The 19,533-nt window shown below is 36.7% G+C and overlaps 2 protein-coding genes and 1 long non-coding RNA gene across 15 annotated transcripts in view; 1 reads left to right on the top strand and 2 right to left on the bottom strand.

Annotated features, from left to right (window-relative positions):
- MADD (MAP kinase activating death domain) overlaps nt 1–7,461 on the top strand; it is a 74,073-nt gene extending 66,612 nt beyond the window's left edge. For 12 of the 13 annotated variants that reach the window (XM_054826323.1, XM_054826321.1, XM_054826317.1 and 9 more), the window contains 2 exons: nt 4,183–4,229; nt 5,918–7,461. In XM_054826323.1, the coding sequence (XP_054682298.1) occupies nt 4,183–4,229; nt 5,918–6,025 (155 nt within the window). In that variant the 3' untranslated portion in view covers nt 6,026–7,461. The remainder of the gene's footprint in view (nt 1–4,182; nt 4,230–5,917) is intronic. The other variant, XM_054826326.1, reaches the window with a different exon arrangement.
- On the bottom strand, nt 5,013–14,504 carry LOC129206673 (uncharacterized). The gene is made up of 3 exons (XR_008577257.1): nt 14,188–14,504; nt 7,635–7,719; nt 5,013–6,647 (listed from the first exon to the last, which is right to left on the bottom strand). It is a non-coding gene; the product is annotated as an uncharacterized LOC129206673 (long non-coding RNA).
- A 2,823-nt stretch (nt 14,505–17,327) lies between these two features.
- The window catches only part of MYBPC3 (myosin binding protein C3), a 66,534-nt gene continuing 64,328 nt past the window's right edge, over nt 17,328–19,533 (bottom strand). Inside the window, exon 33 of the mRNA XM_054827326.1 lies at nt 17,328–19,288. Within this exon, the coding sequence (XP_054683301.1) occupies nt 19,278–19,288 (11 nt within the window). The 3' untranslated portion in view covers nt 17,328–19,277. The remainder of the gene's footprint in view (nt 19,289–19,533) is intronic.

Below are 19,533 nucleotides of genomic sequence, written 5' to 3'. Positions count from 1 at the left end.
AGCTCCTCTTGAAATAGTCTCCAAATCCATATTGGTTTATTCTTTCACCCATCTGTGAGACATTTGTCTAAGTCTTAAGTGTACGTATGAAACATTTAAAAAGAAGATAAAATTTACAACATTCTTTCCATAATAGATCAGCATCCATACTTTGGCCATTAACCAAATCTAAATCAGTAGCTCCCTTTACCAAGACACTTATTGTTCTTTGTTGCTGTGAATAGAATGTTCTGGCTGAAGGATTCTCTCTTACAATATAAAAGACAGTTAATATGAGATTGCTGAAATTAATGTCTTTGTCCATAATAATGCATTGCCTCCTTTCAGTGATACAAAGTTATAAGGTATTCAAATGATAAAGCCTTTCTGACCATTGTGGTTTGCTTGTTGTTTGCAGTAAATTAATCTCCCAGAAGTTGGGATTTGAATTTGTGAACAATTTATTCTCATTTTCTGAAAATGTTCATGGTTCAAATGATCAGATCAGTGTATTTAAACCCTGAAAAATTTCTAATAGTTTAGATGTTCAGAAGTTGTCTGTGCTTTATGGTTACATATTCCTTTGATACCATGTTTTCACCTTGATGGGCTTGATTCATTTTACTACTTATAGAAATTGGTTAAGGCTGTAAAAGATTATTGATGAGTTTTACAAAAATGAAAGTTCAGAAGCCATAAAATTAGCTTAAAGAATGGCTTCAGCTTCTGAAATCTTTAACTTAAAAGAAATTACTTGGATCAGAAATGAATTTTCAATCATTCTTTGAGAGGTTTTAACTCAAAGAATTCCTTTTAATAGTTAATATTGCACAAGAAGAAAGACAGTGTTTGACTTAATTATTTCCAGTTGACTTCCATTGATGACTCTGTAATGCAGTGTTTAGCCCCTAAATAATGACTGTAATAACTGTAAGAAAAAGAGCTTTTTTTTTTTTAACAGAAAATTTTGTAATCCAGGGCCTACTGCAAAAACTAGAATTGTGATACGGAACTTATGAAAGGGTAATTTTAAGAAGCAATTAAAAATAAACTGGGAGTTGGACACTACCAGCAAAACCTGAGAAATTAAACCAATTAAATTAAAAATACCCTTCTCCCAAAATAGAGGTCACAGACAAGAACCAATTTAAATGTACCAAATGAGATTTACAATTTGTCCATCCAGCTAATTAAGAGAAAGAAGAAAGGAAGAAAGCTGTTGCAGGGGAGCTAACCTCTCTTCTTGTGCAGAGATGAGAGACTACCTCTGAGCTGCTTTTTTTAATGGCTAAAAAGATGAGAAGATATGCCAATCTGTCCTGCTCAAGAGAGATTAACATGTTAATTTCTTAATAGTAAACTAACAGCATTCAGCAAAAACTTGTCTGGACTTCTTAAGAATGAAGCTATTTAGCTCTGTTAAACATTGTGAACATTGCAATCAGATTCATTATAGTAAGAGTATACCGAAGTACTTTCGCCTCTTAGAAAGGTAGAGAGTGGTAAGCATGCATACTCCAGTCTGATGGGAAATACTTCAGTGCAAGATTTGCTTACATGATTTTTGCCAAACACGAGTGCTCCAAGTTTAGTGATATCGCAGCAGGAAATTAAAGGTCTGTTTGTGTTAACGCTGGGCTTAGATGGCAGCGTGAAAGGTGGAATTGTGATTTCAGAACAGTATGCAAGGAGAAGTTCAGGAATTGTTGCCCACAAATGGAAGTGGAGATTTAAGTAAGTGAGGAAAGTAAGGCTCTTCCCTCTGGAATTTGAGTTACTGCTGTGTACTTGTGCTTTACTTTCTTGTGGCCCCTTCACCACCGCTGCTATGAAAACCTTCATTCTCCAGCAGGTAAAGTGATGTCCCCTAAACTCATTCTATGCTAGCGCCATATTTTCATCCACAGGACCAAAGGCTGCAGGATGGTGCTTTTAATAACTTACTCCCTTCATCCACTTAGTTCACAGCATCAGGAATAACCTTTAATGTTAGAAGAAAAGTGCTTCTGCTAATCTCTTAATTTGAGGCTTGGGTCTTTTTTCTTTTTTCTTTTTTTTTTTATTTTTTTTCTTTCTTCTTTTTTCTTTGTATTCTGCAAGGGAGTGTAAATGCAAACCCACTCTTTTTACTCTTCCTAACTCAGTCCTCTCAGGAGAATTTTCCCTATCAGAAGGACTGTGAAGGAGTACTTTACTTAAAGGCAAGGCAATTTACTGACTGTGAAGTGGGGAGACAGTATCTTGCCTAGGGGCTCTCCTGTTCCCTCTCTTCCCATTCTCAGTTATGATACAGGACTTCACAGCTTCCCTTCTCTCCTTCCCTCATGGCACAAGGTCCTTACAGCTTTCCCTTCCTGCTTTTTGAAGAGTATATGAACAGTTGTATGTTATCCAGTGGGCAGTGAGACTTACACAGCTGTAAAAGTCCTACCCTATTTGGCTGTGCACCAGCCTCACTCCCACCTTTATCCCCTGGTGACATGGAGTTAATTTGGAACATCCGGTGCCAACGGGTAAGGTAGCTTGGATGTGCGCCTCCTTTTCTCCCCAACTCTAGTCACTGGTATCACTGGGGCAGTGCAGCCTGGGTGTGCACTTCCCCTGTTTCTCAGTCCTTAACGTAACTGCCAACTCCAAAAAAAAAAAAAAAAAAGAATTGAAAAATTAAACAAAAACATTACTTTTTACTATCATACTCTGTACTTTTCACTAGATTTTTTTTCAAGAATGACAGTATCATGACATAGGAGAATTAGTAGGCACTGGTTTATATTTAGAGTGCTTTCTCAAACCCAGTCTGCACTGCCTAATTTTGGCCCCTTAGAGTGTGATCCGTCTCCCTCTCCAGCGTTTAGCCATGTCATATCATAGTTGAAAAGATGACATCTGCATGTATAGGTATTGTTGTGGACTTTTCCTAGTTATTCATACTGAACTCATCTGCCTCTATTTCTTTTCTTGTCACTAGTACTATGTGTAATAAAACATTTACCCTTCCTTTATGAACCTGGTATGATTTGGTTTTGTGTAATTTCTGTATTGCTGCCTCTAAATTTTTTTGTTGTGACACAAAAATTCCATGGCAAATTTCAGCTATTCTGGAAGGGAAGAATTCAAAGTTGGTCTTGGTATTCCACTGATCTTAACATTTTAAATTTGCCATTTCTATGTTCTTAGTGTGGTCTTTGTTCTCTCCTGGTGATTTCCCATGGTATCTGTTCACAACAATATTTGTAGACAAAGTGTAGGGGAAGGGCACAGTTCAGATGCAGTGCACACTAATGGGATGGTTACAGCTTGCTTTTTTATGCATTCCACAATGCGAACAAAAGGCAAATTTTCTTTAGCTGTATTATGCCTGTTTCCTTTCTGTTAATTTGAGGCAGTGCAAGGCAGCAAGATGAAATTGTCTGGATCATAGATTTTTTTTTTTTTTCCATCAGTGCCCTGATCCTCTTTTTATATATAAAGTCTTCAAGAAATCAACAAGCCTGGTATTTTAAGAATACTTAAATCAGTATTTTAAGGCAACTTGTTCAAAAGCAATGAACATTTTCAGTGAGTATGTCAAGTAAATACCATCACACACATCCTAGAGAGGAGAAAGAATGTCTTGAGAAACTCTTGAAATAGAACTGGGAAACAGTCTTCCAGTTTAGAAAATTTTCTCCCTCAGCTCCTCCTTTTTTTCTGGATTTCACTAACTTACTACAGTGTGTCTAACAGTTCTTCTGAGATCTGTTATTCAGCAGAGAAGGATTCAAGCACCTAAAGGATAAAATCTTTGAGAATCATGTACTGACAAATTCCTATGGAATTGTTGGTTTATGTTTTATTGTAGTAGACTTTAGGCATATTTTGTTATTAATTTTGCTGTCTAGCAGGAATAAGTAGTATGAGAAAAGCCAGAGTCTCAATAAGAACTATCAAGTATCTATTATGGTTTTCCAAACAGAGGCAGTGACATATTTTTGCCAACCTGAGTAATTTATTATTAAATTACCAGTATCTTCAAGGACATATGTAATGTAAATGAAGAGAAGGAAGAGTATCTAGAAGTGAGGGATAGTGAGGTGCCCTGTACCTGCACCTGCTGTCTGTGTGCATCCCTTCCCTTTCCTATGGGAACATTGTGCTATTTCTTTCCCCTTTTCCTCTCGTTTTTTGAACTTTTTGTTTTGTCTCTTGCCCGTCCGGTTTTAGTTCCTGAAACTAAAGAAGTGGTGAGCCACAAGTACAAGACGCCAATGGTGAGTCAACTGCGATGCCTTCTGGTAGTTCTTTAGAGGATGTATCTTTACATTTTCATGTGACAAAAAGAATTAGACTGAGATTGCAGGATTTGCAATGCTAATACAGCAGTGAAACACCAGCTGCTCTTTTATGATAGTTCTTCTTAAGGGAAGACAACAAAACTTGGTACTTGTTTCTATGAAACTAGAGGAACTCACAGGTAGTGCAGAAAGTGTGGTCTCTTTTGTTAAGATAGATAAAGATGCAAGGTAGCTGGTTTGGTGTGAACATTAGCACAGTAAGAGCTAGTGAAACTGTTAAATTTAAGAGAGTGCAGAACACAATCCTTAATCCACAGAACAGATGGAAAGGGAGACTAGTTCCTGGGCATAAAATGATTGTTAAATGAGTTTATGAAAAACTCCCATTTCCTCATGAAAGTGAGCAGTGAGATACAAGAGAACATTCTAAGTATTGATTCCTGCCATATAGGTGAGTTATTGCTGTGGTTCAGTGTTCAGTTTTTTTATAACATTTTTTTGAACACCAGCAGTTGATAATGATACTTAGCACTTTTACACATAATAATTCAATCGTCAGGCTTATGAGGAAGAAATAGAAGCCAATGATTATCAGAACTGAAATTTCTTCAGATACTTTATGTCTGAAGTGCAGTGTGTACATTTGGTGATTGCATGGAAATTCACAGTCCTTCAAGAGGAGAGAGAGGAGAATTACTTGAAGAAGCTAGAAACAAAAGGCTTAGAATATGTATGATTTAAGAAGCAGACAGCTATAACTTTTAATAAGAAAATCCAGTTTAATGAAAATTAATTATATTTTACACAAGTGTTTTAGCTTGTACCATAATAGAACAAAACATGTTGTTATTACCTTTACAAAGATTATAAATGTCAATTTACAGGACAAGAACTTTTAAGGTCACCAGAATAGCCAGTATTAGAACTAGGATGTAAACTAAGTCACTGAATTGTGCTGCCAGTCACATGCTAAAAGAGAATTTTCTGTTAAATAATAGCACACTTAATCACTTGAAAGCAGTAATTATAAATCTTGCTAATGCCACGCTTTAAGGTAGTGGCAAAAAATTGCTTGGTATTCTTCATATGAAACATGCAATGTTGGATTGTGGGGATTTTTTAATTTGAAAAAAAGCTTGAATTATCCATAGATTCTCTAGTGTTGGTTAAAAATTACAAGGATTACCAGTCCTTGTAATTTTGAGCAGAAAAAGATAGTTGTGAATAAGGAAGAATCCTACCATCTCATGAGTCAAGGTACATTATCGGATGTTTAGTTTTAGTCTTTTTAGTTAGCTCTTTCAATCCATCCCAGAAAATTTCTTGTAGCTTCATACAACAGAGCAGATACGTAGGATGTTTCTTCTAAAGCCAGCTGGCCAGCTTTCTAGCTTAGCCTACTGTTCCTAAAAATTATTAGAATTCTACTATCAAGCAACTAATGTTTTTATCCCAAAGGAGGTTTTTTATTTGTTGTAAGGCTTTTCTTCTCTATCCATCTCAGTTAGAAGGTAGCATGGGACACTTTTTCCTGATTTTTGTCTGTAGCCAGAGTAGTTGTCCCATGAAGGAAGACATGCAGCAAAATACAAAATGTGCAGTGGATTTTTTTAAAACAACTGAATCATCTGAATTTCATTATCTCCTTTTCTAAATTCTTGTAGGCTCATGAGATCTGCTACTCCGTGCTGTGTCTCTTCTCTTATGTGGCTGCCATTCGTGGAAAAGAGGCAGAAAACAAAAGCAAACCACCTCGACCAGTTTCCAGTTGATCACAATATCAGGAAAAACCTACCCTTTGGCACGTTGATGTGCAGTACTCCCATTTTTACTGCAGTTCCTGGAGTTCACTTTACTGTCTTCTATGAGAACTTGATTATTTATGTATGACCCTGCAAGTCTTTCCCCATAGAAAAACCTAAGACTTCACTGCTCGGTCTCCTTCTGAATTCATCCTTAATGGAGTTTTTATATGAGCTGTTAATCAGACAGTTTTGAGCATCAGCATCCAGCTATGAGTGACCTACTCTGGCCATTCCTTGGAAGTCCTTTTTTCTTACGATGACTAACAGCTTGAGTTCAGTTGGGTTTTTTTGTTTGTTTCTGGTGGTACTTGTTACAGATTAATCACTTTACAACTGCAGGCTTCTGCTTTCAGATTCTCTGGTATGTGCATAGTGGAAGCAGTCTCGTCCTGCATGTTGTTTGAATGTAGTGGTTTTATTGTTTTCCTTCTGTGTTGTTCATTTTTACCCACCAACATGGAGTTCTTGTCACATAGTTCTTCAGGCCCTTTTGGTAGAGATGAACTATTTAGCTACCATAGTCTTAAAATATCAGGTAACAACTGAAGTTTGGCTGTTAAACCGATCCATCTGTGAAGATGACTGCTTCCTAAGTGGGAAGAAAAGCGGAGAGAGAAACTCTGAAGGCAGTATATTGTGAAAAACCCTGACACCTCATGGATTGTGTGGATTTTCAAATGGGAGTTTAGGTAACATTTGTAGACAACACAGCAGTAGAGTTAACAGATGCATATAAGCACTACCTAAAGCAGTTATTCACAGGGATTAGAAAATGAGTAAGGAAGTTTAAAACTTGGAAACATTATTGGCAGAAGCACGTGGCAGACCCATATTTTTTCAGGTCTGTAACTGTACTCTAGAGAAGGTATTTCTATAGCAATCTGCAGAATATGTTCAGAAGCCCAAAGGATTATGCTGTCTCCAAATTTTTTAAGCTATTGCTTTTTTTCAATCTGTATCTGTATATCAAGGAATCTTGCAAACACTGTGTTAATCTATAATGAAACTCCTGCAGTTAAAACTATCCATCACGTTCCTTATTTTAAGTAGGCCGAATATGAATGTTTTTTGCATCCTGTTTTTGTTCTTGAACTGTACTGCTCTTGTCTGGAAAGCTCTTAGGATGCTGGGAGGAGAGACTGTCTAGAGAAAATAATGTTACATGTAAAATATCTGGAAAAAAACGCTCTGATACAAACTGATGTATTGTATGTTTTGACATAGAATTCTGAGTAAATGTGCCCAGAAATAACCCTGTTTTGGCTTGGTCAGGGTATCTACCATTTTGACTGGAATACACTAGTAATGGGTGAGGAAATGATGTAAATATTATAGTACCACATCTATTTATAGAAACTGTACAGCTGTGTGAATGTGAAAATAAAATGTCATTCAACCAGCAACTGGTTTTCATCCTCCTGTGCTTTTCTATTGATGCAACTTAGTACTTATAAGTAGTAATAATAATTGGTTATTACAAGTAATAATAATTACTTATTAATGTACTTATATACAAAGTACATCATACACATATATTAAATAATGAAAAAAAGAAGAATATAAATGGAAAACCTACATTTCTTTCCACATAAGCAGTTGAAAGTTGGTCGGTTGTCTTCTATCATAACATCCATGTAATTTGTGTTTTTTAAAAAAAGTATCTGAAAAAGATAAATAGGGAAAACAGACACATCTAAAATATTGAATATTTTTTTTGCACACATGCAGAGAAGCAACATGTAAAGGATTTTTCATCCTTTCCTAATACAAAGGCAAAGTTGAAATTGGCAACCCTGAAATTAGCTTGTTTTGTATTTATTTTCTTTCATCCTCTGAGACTGTAAATTTTCTTATAGCAATATCTGAACTTTTAGTAATTGCAATATTCTTGATACTACTATATTACAAGTACAGTTAAGACTGAAATCACTTTGCCTTACAATAGATGTTCTGTTTACTGCAATACTGGGTCCCACTTGGGTAGGCAATATTAATTTTTAAATTGTAAATACTATGTTAGCAGGCCTACTAACATATTCAAACCAGTTTAAATTATAAGGGGAAGACTAGAGTTTAAAATAAACGTGCAGCATCACTTACTACGTACAGTTACTTTTTTTTCCCTGTAGAAGCTGTATTTTTGCAAGTGTATTTTTCTGTGACTTAAAAATCATAAATTACATAAAGTGCTGTACGCTCTAAACAGCTGAGAAACTTAAGTCCAGAATAAGACTTTTAAAGTGCCTGATAATAAAAAATGGTCCTCTGTCTCTTTGACAGATTTTTTTTTTTTTTTTAAGAACAGGCGTGACTAACAAGTTGTAGTGCTTGCTGTTCAGTGGCAAGGAAGAATCAGTAACCACCTCAGCAAGTGGACTGACAATGGGCTTCCGCTCTTTAGTGAGAGCAACTGACTTGGCTTCAAAACGTGAGAAATTTTTGAAATGTACAAAATCTTTCTTGTACTTCATGATGGTGACTTGGCAGGTGTTCTATTAACTGTGGAAATGTGGCATATTCATCTGAGACAAAGGCATGCCGTGCAGTGTTGCCACTACCAAATACACAGTGCTGTTTTCTGGATGCCAAATGCAGATCTGGAGGTTGGATTTAAAATTGCTATAAAAACATAAGTCTTTTGGAATGCAGTCTTACATCCTTTCCACCTTCACTTTATCGCTCCTAAACATTGAGAGGTACATAAACTTTACTTTGGAGAAAAAAAATTAGTGATTTGCATGTGTTTTGTCATGTCCCACTTATTTTGATTTTTAGTTATGAATTCCTTAGCTGCAGTAAGAACTTAGAGGCTTCTACACCTTTCAGAACCAAATGAAAGACTAACTGACAATAATTGGTAATAATAAATAGTGCTAGAAAATTCTCAGAACAAAATGAATAATCCATTTTTACCACTAGGAGGAGCCTGTGTCTTTTTAATTATTCCAAAGTGACAACCTTTTTATTTTAACACTTGTGATACTTCCAAGGCATTTACACAAATGTGAGAGAGATTCATGAACTTGCCTTAAAACTTAAGGTATTTGCTTATCCTGAACAAGTTTCTTTTTCTGCTACAATTCCTTGCTTGTGGAATTTGGTTTTCAAAATGACTATTAAGTGTTCTCCACAAACACTGGGGTTTGTGACTAGTCTTCCTGGCAGTTTTCAAAGTGGAACCAAGATTACTAATTTATCTGTCTTCTGGATTGCAGATCTTCATTGTGATGTTCCAAAAAAAAAAAAAAAAAAAAAAGCCCTTGCTTTGTTTGTGAATGCAGTGTCAGTTTTTAATATGTGAGCCCACATTTTAACAGTTAAAGGTTTTGACATCAGCGAGTGTCACAATAATGGTACTTATTAAGTGATATTTATTAAAGATATCTCTGGAAAAAACTTTGAAGATGTCTGTTGAAGGAAAGAGTTAATTACTTTAAGAAAACCATTGTAAAAATTTCCTACACCCTGATTCCTAGCTTTAGAGAATCCCTACCCTCCTACTTTGACACTTTCAGGATAGCAGAGTAAGATAAAATGTTCATCGAGCATTCAAAAGCTAAATTCCTAGTAAATGTAAATCAAGAATTTTGATTCCAACTAAAGTTCTTAGTAATCAAAGTGGATTAAAAAACGTGGCTATGATTCTGCACCTTCTTAGGAAGAAAGATATTGAAGGTATTTCTAGAATCATGCTGCTTGTGCCAGAGGAGGGCTTTAGATTCCCACTGAATGTATCATTAAGAAGGAAGCAGTTGCCTAGAAGGGGAACAAACCAGTTGCTTGCCCCTGTGTCAGGCATAGGCTCCTGTTACCACTGAACTCGGAACTAAACAGAAAATAGAAGCTAAGCTTCTCAAAGAGCAGTATTTACATCCCAGTTCCTCTTGATTGCCAAATGGATGAAAGCCAGAAGAGATTGCCTCTGAGGTGAGAGATTCCTTCTGTGAGAAAAATGGTTTCTACTCAAGTCTGAGTCCAGTGGTATTTAGGAACTCCAAGTCACTGCTCTTAGACAAGCCAGGTTTTGGTGAAAGACAACATCTAGCTCCTAAAGGAGTGGGAATTAGGACCAAGAAGCAGCAGCTTTGCGCAAAGGACCTTGCCAGACAAAAGGCAATGCCGAAGAGCCTCTTGCTCTACCAGAAGCTGCAATTCAGCCAGAGGCATCTGCTTCTCATGAGGGCAAGACATTTCCAAACAGCTGAGTGGGACTACTTTGCTTCTCCTAGCAGCAATGGCTTCATATACAGTCCTACCCTGTAGCGCTCTTGTAAGATGCTCAGTGTGAACAACAGCTTTGAGTTCCTACAGCCGTTCCCAGTGTGGCTATTTCACTAAAATAGTAGAAATGTGATGATGCTTTAAATAATAGCGGGTATGTGACCCCTCTTTCCAGCACTGTATCTAAAGGTTTAAAAGCTTGATGTTGGTGACAAATGAGGTTTGAGTGCAGGTGAGTACAAACCAGACTTAGGACCTGGTTTTGATTCTGTGCTCAGATGTGATAAAAATCAGCTCAACACTTACACCGAGGTTAGTAAAATAGCAAGTTAATTTTCTGTTTACATGTGTACAATGTTTTGAAAGTTCTGCAGCATAGTAGTTCTAGCACTGACTAATTTTGTTTTAAAGCATCAATCCAACAAAGAATCATATATACAACAGCCAAGGGCAAACAGTCCTGCTTCTATTTGCAAGTTACTATAGTGATAAATGTGGTTTAGGAACCTACATAGAAATAGAAATCCCCTACTCCCAAAATAGTTACACATAAAAAGGAACAAACGGTGGCAGGAAAAACACCAGTAAAACTCTATAAACAGTTGCTTCCTTCAAGTATCCAAAACCTCTAGTTCTGTATTTCCATTCCTTCCACTCTTTTTTGCCTTTTCAGTTTCTCTTATTAACTCCAGTGACTGCCAGTCTATCCACAGTGCTCCGGGTATCAATGGGCTCTTTTCCCTTTTTACCTGTCTTACTGCTTGGATTCCTCAATGTTTCCTCATAATTTCTTGGCCTACACTCTCTTTAGCCAGTCAGGCTCAGTTCCGCACCTCAATTTCTCATCAGATGTCTCCATCTGTTTTCCTTAGTATTTTTTTCATACATTCTTCTTACCTCTCTGACCATCATCATCTTCCAGCCTCTTTGCCCCAACAGTTCAGACCTATGCTCTTCCCTGTTCTACTGCTCAACCAGTCTCTACCCCTTTCCAGCTTCCATTCATAGTCATCTTCCTCTCTCCTGTTCTTACCAAGGTCTCTGTCATCTTTCATCCCTCAGCCTCGTTCCACTCTTAACTCCTTTTGCATTTAAATCAAATTATTTTTGGTGGAGTGCTGAAGAGTGCTATAGAGGGAACAGAAAAGATTTCCAGTCTTACTTCTGTTGTTCTGTGATAGCTCCCAGCAGCAGCTCTTCCCTATACTCCTTAGAAATGGCTCAAGCATTTAATCTGATATTAAAATTAAAATTGTCTAAAACAGACTTTTAACCTAACAAATTGTCTAAATTGTTATAGTTTTTCAGTACTGTAGGAAGCAAAAGAGCATAAGAGGAAATATCATGCTTTGAAATATGTAGTACTGTTAGCCTCCCTTATACCAGCGAGGAAGAACAAGTCCTATTTCCAGGTAGAAATTTTTGAGGACTTTCCAATGATCAAAATCTACTGTACTTGGGTTTTTTTAAGGCAACATACACATGAACTCACCTAGAAAGCAGAAGAAGAGCCTGGAATTTTGGTCATTTTTTTTCCTGGGTTTGGTATATGAAAACCAGCAGTAAACAACAAAACTGTATTTGAGAGTTATATCAGTAATTAGTCTTTTCATGATCATACTTTCCTGGAGTAGATCTGGATTACTGTGACAATTATTAGCATTATGACAGATACCAAGCAAATGCAACCTTACTGAAGGTTAAATTTCATCCCGATCCTGGGTTCATATATTTTGGTCCTACAATTTATACTTTGAAGCAAAACAATGTAAACTATGTATGATATGCTTTATGCTTGTTAAATAAACCATAATGAATATAAAATCAAGTTCAGAAGATTGTCCATGGTGAAGAAGAAAATGGGGGCACACTTACCACTTTTTTTTTTCCACCTTATGTCAATTTCCATACATTTTCATATCCACTGGTATTTTATATATATTGGATTAGTCACTTTTTTGATTATTTGTCTTCTGTAAAGCTATCCTAATACAGAATTATGACTGAGACGCATTCATGTCTATGACAGTTATCTGTGGGTTTAGGGCTGCTTATTGTCAACATTTCTGTCTGGCACATAAAGCAGACTATTTTTTCCATATCAGGACCTAATAAATGAAGCTGTTGTTATCTGTTTCTTTTAAACTTTCACCAGTTCAACTTGTTTTAAGATGTGTTGCTTATACAGACTGCTGTGGGGACCCTGCCCAAAGACAAGTAAAGGATATCTCACTGACAGCTTTTGTTTTCCTAAAATAGAGTTCTGTGGTTGGGAAGCACTTGAAAGGTATCAGTGGGGCTAATTTTAATCTCAGAAGACTGTTCTTAGAAAATTCATTCGTAAGGATACAGGAATGGCTTGTATTTCTAAACATGCTCCAACATGATATGTGATAAACCTCTCTCCTAAACACATACAAGGATTTTATTTCTAAGAAATTCTGTGATAAAAGCAACATAAATGACTAAGGATTTCCAGAAATGTCTTTTCCCTAGCTGCTCTCATTTGAATGGCTATTGTATGACTAAATTAAGGAAAAAATTCTATCAAGTAGTACTGTGTTTTTACTCATTCTACTCAATTGTGTATCTCCCTTGGAATAGCTAGCACAATAATCCTTTTGTAGAAGGAATGAAACCTGCCGGTGATGTGCGCTGAAGCTGTCTTAAGTATCTGTCTTGCCCTGCATTGAGAAGCTCTGTGACAATAACATATGGGAACCTCCTGATGTCTCACTGTAATTTTCAACAAAAAAAAATTCAATTTTTATATATAATTTTATATAAGCCTAGACAAATCTGAAAAAATAAAGATAACTGTTCCCTCTTGTAGAGCGAACAGTAAGATAAACTCATGACAGGTAAGGCACTTTGTGCCATTTTAAACATTCTGGTGAGACAGTTTGAGCTCAATCCATTTAATTTGCAATTCACCCCACTGTATCACTTAAGTATTAACTTAAGCAGCAAAACAGGAGCACGGAACTTCAGCTTGTGCTAAAATCAGGTCAAGCATTGACTGAAGTGCTTAACCCTACTGAAACAATCCATCAAGGACAATGTTTAGAGTTTACAAGCTACTAAGGAAAGCAAGATTTTTCTAAACATGTTACTGAATGCAAGCAGTTTTCTTTGTGTTACTTTGATTTCTGCCTAACATTAGAATGATCTTCCAAGCAATGAGTTATTAGCAAACGTGAATGTGTGAAAATTTAGGATTTTTTTTTTTTCATTTTAGGAAATTTTCATCAGCAGAACCTATGCTAGTGCACCTTCAATTACAACAATAAGTATTGATTGGTATAGTTAATCCTAATTTGAATATCTAAATAAAATGCATCAGCACCTAGTCTGCAAGAACACACTCACATTGATGGAAACATAGCTTCTTATTACACAGGTTACCCTTTCTTGTGTGACCAAGGATCTACCCACACTGAGGATATTACAAAAATATATTTAGTAGTTGGCACCCTTTCTACAAGAATAGTTCTAGTCCTAGAGCATATACCAGGATTTACAGTGGCTTGGGGATGAAATACTACATGCATTTTTATTAACCAGTCAGAAATCTAATGCTCAGGAAAGAAACAATGAGCATGTTTATTCTGCAGCCGCTACGTCACATTAGTTTTAAACTAAGTCATGGTTTTACAATAGCAGAATACAAAACAGGCTGCAACCTGAGAAGCTCCACCAAATGCAGTCACTGTCATGACTTCAGTATGGACATATATCTTATTCCCTTCTTCAGCTTCGATTGATCCATTCCTCATTTGTTAATAGGAATAATTACTTATCTCCATGGGGGACCATCAGTTAAGTCACACACAGCCTTTGACAGCTTCTGTATGTGCCCCCTGAGTTAAAACTGGAAGAGGAACAGAATGAAACCCAGCACGCTTTACCTTAATTCTCTCTGCTCACACCATAATTTGAAGTGATTTCCTTCAGGCTTTATAGACCCGGGCAAAAACCTCTCAGAGCAAGAGCTCCCGGCCCTGAGGTGAGCTGCTGCCGCGGCACGAGCCGACTGTTTGGAACGCCCCAACGGCCGCGGGCCTGGCGCGCGGCAGCCGCATCCCCTTCGGACGGGAAGCACCGTGCCGGGGCGCCGCCGCCGGCTGCGCCCCCACCTCAGCAGTCGAGGCCGGCCCCAGCGGTAACGGGCTCCGGGGGGTCCCCCGTTACACCTCCACGTGCGCTACCCTGAGCCCTGACGGGGCAAAACTAGGTAGCCTCGGGAGCGAGGAAGCTGCAACACGGGGTGGGAATACTGCACCAACTGGCTGGTAGTGGGAGGGCATCCTGTCAGCTCCTATCTGCGACCCTGCAGGGAAGTAGATTTTAAATCCTCCTCAAACCCTGCTACAGCCACTATTCAAAACTCAGGTGTTGGCATTTAAGGCAAACTTCCCCTCCCCCCCAAAAACTAATCCCACATCACTGTTCTGAAGTTCAGTCTGTGAGTATCCTGAAGAGAAGCTCAATTTTGTGCCTTTTAAGTAAGATTTGGGTGATGATGTTAAATCAGATTAGTAAGTAAGAAAATAGTTGATACAGGCTTGAAGGAGCCCATCTTTCATCTTTGAGAAGTTTACTCAATTTTAGAATTATGCTTGAAGAAGACGACGGTTTTCTTAATGTAAATTATGCTTTGGCTCTTGAATTTTTTTTCCTGGGTTTCGTACACTTTTTTCTTTATATTGTTGTTTTATGAAGTATCATTCAGCCATTAACTCATTTTGCTATTATTTTTTGCTCATAAAATAATGGTCAGGATTTGAGCACTAAGGCAATCTCAAGTAACTAAAGGAAATGAGGAGTTCTGGTAAGGTTTGCTTGCATTTGACAGTTTAATTCTATCTTGTGGCTTTTATAAAGAGTATTAAGTGAAGCTTCCTATTGCCAGGAGCAAGTAAACATTATTCATTTGCAATATTTATGCAACAGTGCTGAAATACAGGATGAAACACAAAAGAATTGATGCTGTGGTGTGAAATGTGTGTTATCCTGGGCTGTTAGCGTCAGCTAAAGGTTTATTTGACTGGCAGGTAATGCCACGCTGTGAGAACTGAGCTAGTAGGAGTACCAGGAGTGTTATTTGTTGTCTTTGTTTGGGTTAGTTGATGTTTCTTGTAAGTGGTATCTTAGCTCAAGTGAAGCACTGGGCTGACTTGACTATTTCGGTGCTGCATGATACTGTGGTTTTGGTAACCCTCCACATCCCTGTGCTTCAGCAAAGTCTTATGTACGTTAATTCAAAGCATCTAAGTATCTTCATTCCTGGTATATAGTTAGTAGTAATTCCTTTGAAGGAAAGCCAGGTACACTGAACTGGCAGCAAGCAGGCTGAATTGATAGGTTTTAAATTGAAATTGTGGTAGCATCAAAAGTTAAGGTAAATTTCACATCCAACTGGGTAGAAATAGCAGGCCTGAAGAAGTTATGTTTGTCTAAGTTATATATACTTTTCACATGGAAGGATCTTTTACTTGAACAATAACAGAGTTTTTTGCCTCAGGAAAACTACTGAAAGGGCTTCAATAGGACTGTTGGTTTTGATAGTAGTTGCTGTCAACTGTGAAAGGCACTTAAGCTAAAAGAGAATGCTGGTAGACAAGAATTTTTTAACTTTATGGCCTATGTTAATATTTTTTTTACTATTGATCTTACCTTGCACACTTCTTTCTAGGAGTACTTAACAACTACAAGGTGAGAATATTTGCCATGACATTTAGAGATAAATCCATCTGATTTTTGCATCTGAGGAGATCCCACACAGGAAAAGAGAGTTAAAACCATCTTTTGTCACGTAGTCTTTCAGGTGTAATGGGGAAAAATTGTGAGATACTTTATTGTTCTTAGCCAGTTAGGTTTGGGAGAAACTGTTCAGTTCATGTAGTTTTAATCAGATTGGGATGAAAGTAATTTATTAACAACATAGAATTAATGGGTAATGAGTGAACTGTACATCCAGGATCGATATCAGCCATGGAACAGATAAATGGCAATTCTATGTGCTTGCAAAACATCAATAAACACCTACAATTTTCTAAAGACCCTTCTAGAACTAATAACAGAAAGTTCAGATTTGTGGGTGCACCTTCCCCCTTTTCCTCTTTTCAGTGTGTGAGGAGTGGTTAGCATTTTGAATTTTCAAAATTCACATTTTTAGGAATAATTTTTAGAAACCTAACTAGAGTGTGCTTCGTCTTTTATAACTATTCAGATTTAGATTTGGTTCACTCCTTGTCATTGAAAGTTTTGGAAGTGAAAAATAATTTGTGTTTTTCATGTGGAAACACAGCATTATATTAGAAGGCCCTATAGAATTTGATTTTAACTCTTTGGCACTACCCTGCAGGAAGTACTTCCAGAAGTGTCTCAGCCAGGTTTTTTCAAGGAGTCATTTCTTGGATTGTTATTAGTTTGAGGACTTCAAAACAGTAGAAAGTAAATCTGCGAGCACTGGAAATTTATTTTATATGTATGGTAGAATTTCATACTTGAAGACCATTTGAACAGTGAAATTTCATGAAAAAATGATTGACTAACATCTAGTGAAAGCCTCAGTATACTGCTTTTCACAGCCCAGAGGTGGAATAAATGTTCACTTGTGAAAGCACTGCTCTTCCCCAAAACATTATACTCATGTTGAATAGCTAAGAATTGAGCAGAAAATGCCATTTTCTTAGCGGCTCTTGATTTGGTTTTGTACTCTTTCGGTATTTTACCTTATTACAGTATGAAAGTCTACTCTCTTCGTGAAACACTTTTCTGATAATAGAATGTATTTGGTATAGCACCTAAGTCTCCTTAAGGTAAACTGTCCTTTGTAATCTAAGCTCTTGCAATTCAGTCTCTGCTTTCAGTAGACGTTGTCCCACAGGTGCTGGGATGATCCTCTCAGTCCACTGCATTTTGGTCATAGGTTCTTTACAATATAGAATGTCTCTGATTTTTATGTGTCAGAGATATAAGGTATGTGCCTTATTTTTTAAATAATAGTGTTGCTCAGAAAATGAAAGTACAAAACAATGTAAACTTGTTTGCATATTTTCCATCTTTTTTTATTTATTTGTTGAATAATAACAATGTGCAACAGACAAATGTTAACCTTGCTTAAGTTGACTTTGGTTTTAGAGGAGTACCCTTCTTTTATTCTTAAAATAATCAAAATACACATTTCATTATCATCAGTGTTTCTATTATGAAGACATATTTGCTCATTTAGTGCAACTAACATACTGTCTCAGACATACTTTCCCATCTCAACTGGCATTTTGAATGCAGGGGAGTAGTGTTACTTTAGTTCCATTGTGTCTATTCTTCCAAAAGGCAATGCTTCCTGGATTAATCTAATCTTCCCACCTTTTCTTGTACTGTGATCATGAAAAAGTACTTTCCAGCCAGAAACTACTAACGGCTATTGCAGGTCTAAAAACCCCCACCCCAAATACTATTCAAACTAGTAGGTGAGAAGCCAGAAATGCTCCAGTGTCATTTGATTAGACAAAATTATCTGCAAAAATACATGCACACCATTCATAGACTTTGAAAAGCCTTCAGTGATATTTGATGACAGTAAGTTTATTGCATTCATCAAAAGCTTTGTGTTTTGAAATTTTTTATTTACATGTAAATAATCTTCCTTGCTACATCTTTCACTGATGTCTGATGTACAAAATTATCTCTGTAGATTAGTATGATGTCTATGATTGGTTGCAGAAACATCTAATAACTGGAATTCTGTGCTGGTGTCTTTTAAAAAGCTAGAACACCAGTAGTGAGTAATTATCAAAGTAACTATTTTCTCTCTAAAGCAGGAAAGTAGCTTTAGCCAGAGGGTCCCAAGTGGTGTGTTTTGGATGTGGTTCTGCAAAGATCTGCTCAAGAGCACAGAAGTGGATCTTTCAAGCCAAGCCCTGACAGTAAAAGCAGTAGGAATGAAAGTTACTTTCTATTGTACAGAGATTCGGATAATGAAAGTTGATTAAATATTACAAATACTTGTTAGTGTTTCATTATTCTGAGCTACTTGTTTCTTATGAACAATGTCAGAATGCTAAGAAGAGCAAATGGAGAGAACTGTAGAAGTGGGGAATTCATATTCATTTCAGACATTAGGAATGGACTGGGATTGCATGTAATTGCAATACTTGGGTTTTTTCAGACATAACTTATTTATGTAATGGGGGGAAATTTTTATCTTTATTTCCCTGAATTTCTTCACATGGAGATGAGGCCAATGTAACTAAAACAGATGTATGAAAAGAGGAAATATTGTCTGAAAGTATGCTGAGTAAGCAGGACACTACGAGACACTGCTGCTTCCTAGTACACATATATTAAATGACTCATAAGGTGAGTAGGACCCCTAAATGTAATTGAAATTATCCTTCATTAATTTCTTCAATTTTCTTCTTTTCAAATTCAATTCCAATGCTGAGACAGAGAATGGGAGGATTTATTGTCAAATATATTACATGATTGTTTATTATAGCTATTGCATTTTTTTAAGTCTAAAATGTACATTACACTTCTAAATGCATTGTAATTTTAACTCTCCTGGCTTGGTTAAAGTAATGCACACAGATTATTGATGCTAGTTAGCTCTATATTAAGAAATAACAGTCTCCTAGAGAGAGTGCTTGTAGTGAGTTAAGGAAAAAAGTCAACTAACTAATCTGTTATTCTTACAGATTTTTACAGTGGCACAGCATATTAAAGGTTGAGACCCATGAAATCCTGACTTTAAAATAAACCAAATCCATTACCTTGCAGAAATGTGATCTTAATATGATTATTGAAAAAACAAATAGGAAATAAAAACAAGCACACGCCCCCCACCAGCATTCTAAAAATTCCATAGTCTCTAATGTGAATATCTAATGACTGTTTAATCTTATATCTAATCAAACAGCCATTGCTCCGTTATCCAGCTGAATTATTTTGATTCATACCTTGACTTGCAGATGAACTGAGATTCAGAGTTTTACTGAGGAGCTGGAGAATGGAAAAAAAAAAAGATGTTATCAAACATTAAAGGATGCTGATTTTAAATTGAGACTTGCTGCTGAAGGTGAAATACAGAAGCTTTATAATAGTTGCTTTTATCTGATGATTCCAAGGAGATTTAATGTTCCTAAAGCAAACTTCAGAAGATGATAATATTAAGCTTTGAGCCATGTCTACACTGTACAGTACAGCACTGAACAGAAATACTTGAGCTAGCCATTGATTTGAAAGCA

Source organism: Grus americana, chromosome 5 (assembly GCF_028858705.1).
Source record: "Grus americana isolate bGruAme1 chromosome 5, bGruAme1.mat, whole genome shotgun sequence".
Classification (NCBI taxonomy): Eukaryota; Metazoa; Chordata; class Aves; order Gruiformes; family Gruidae; genus Grus; species Grus americana.
The sequence above is the reverse complement of the archived record's forward strand: the minus strand, read 5'-3'. Positions and strand labels throughout refer to the sequence as shown.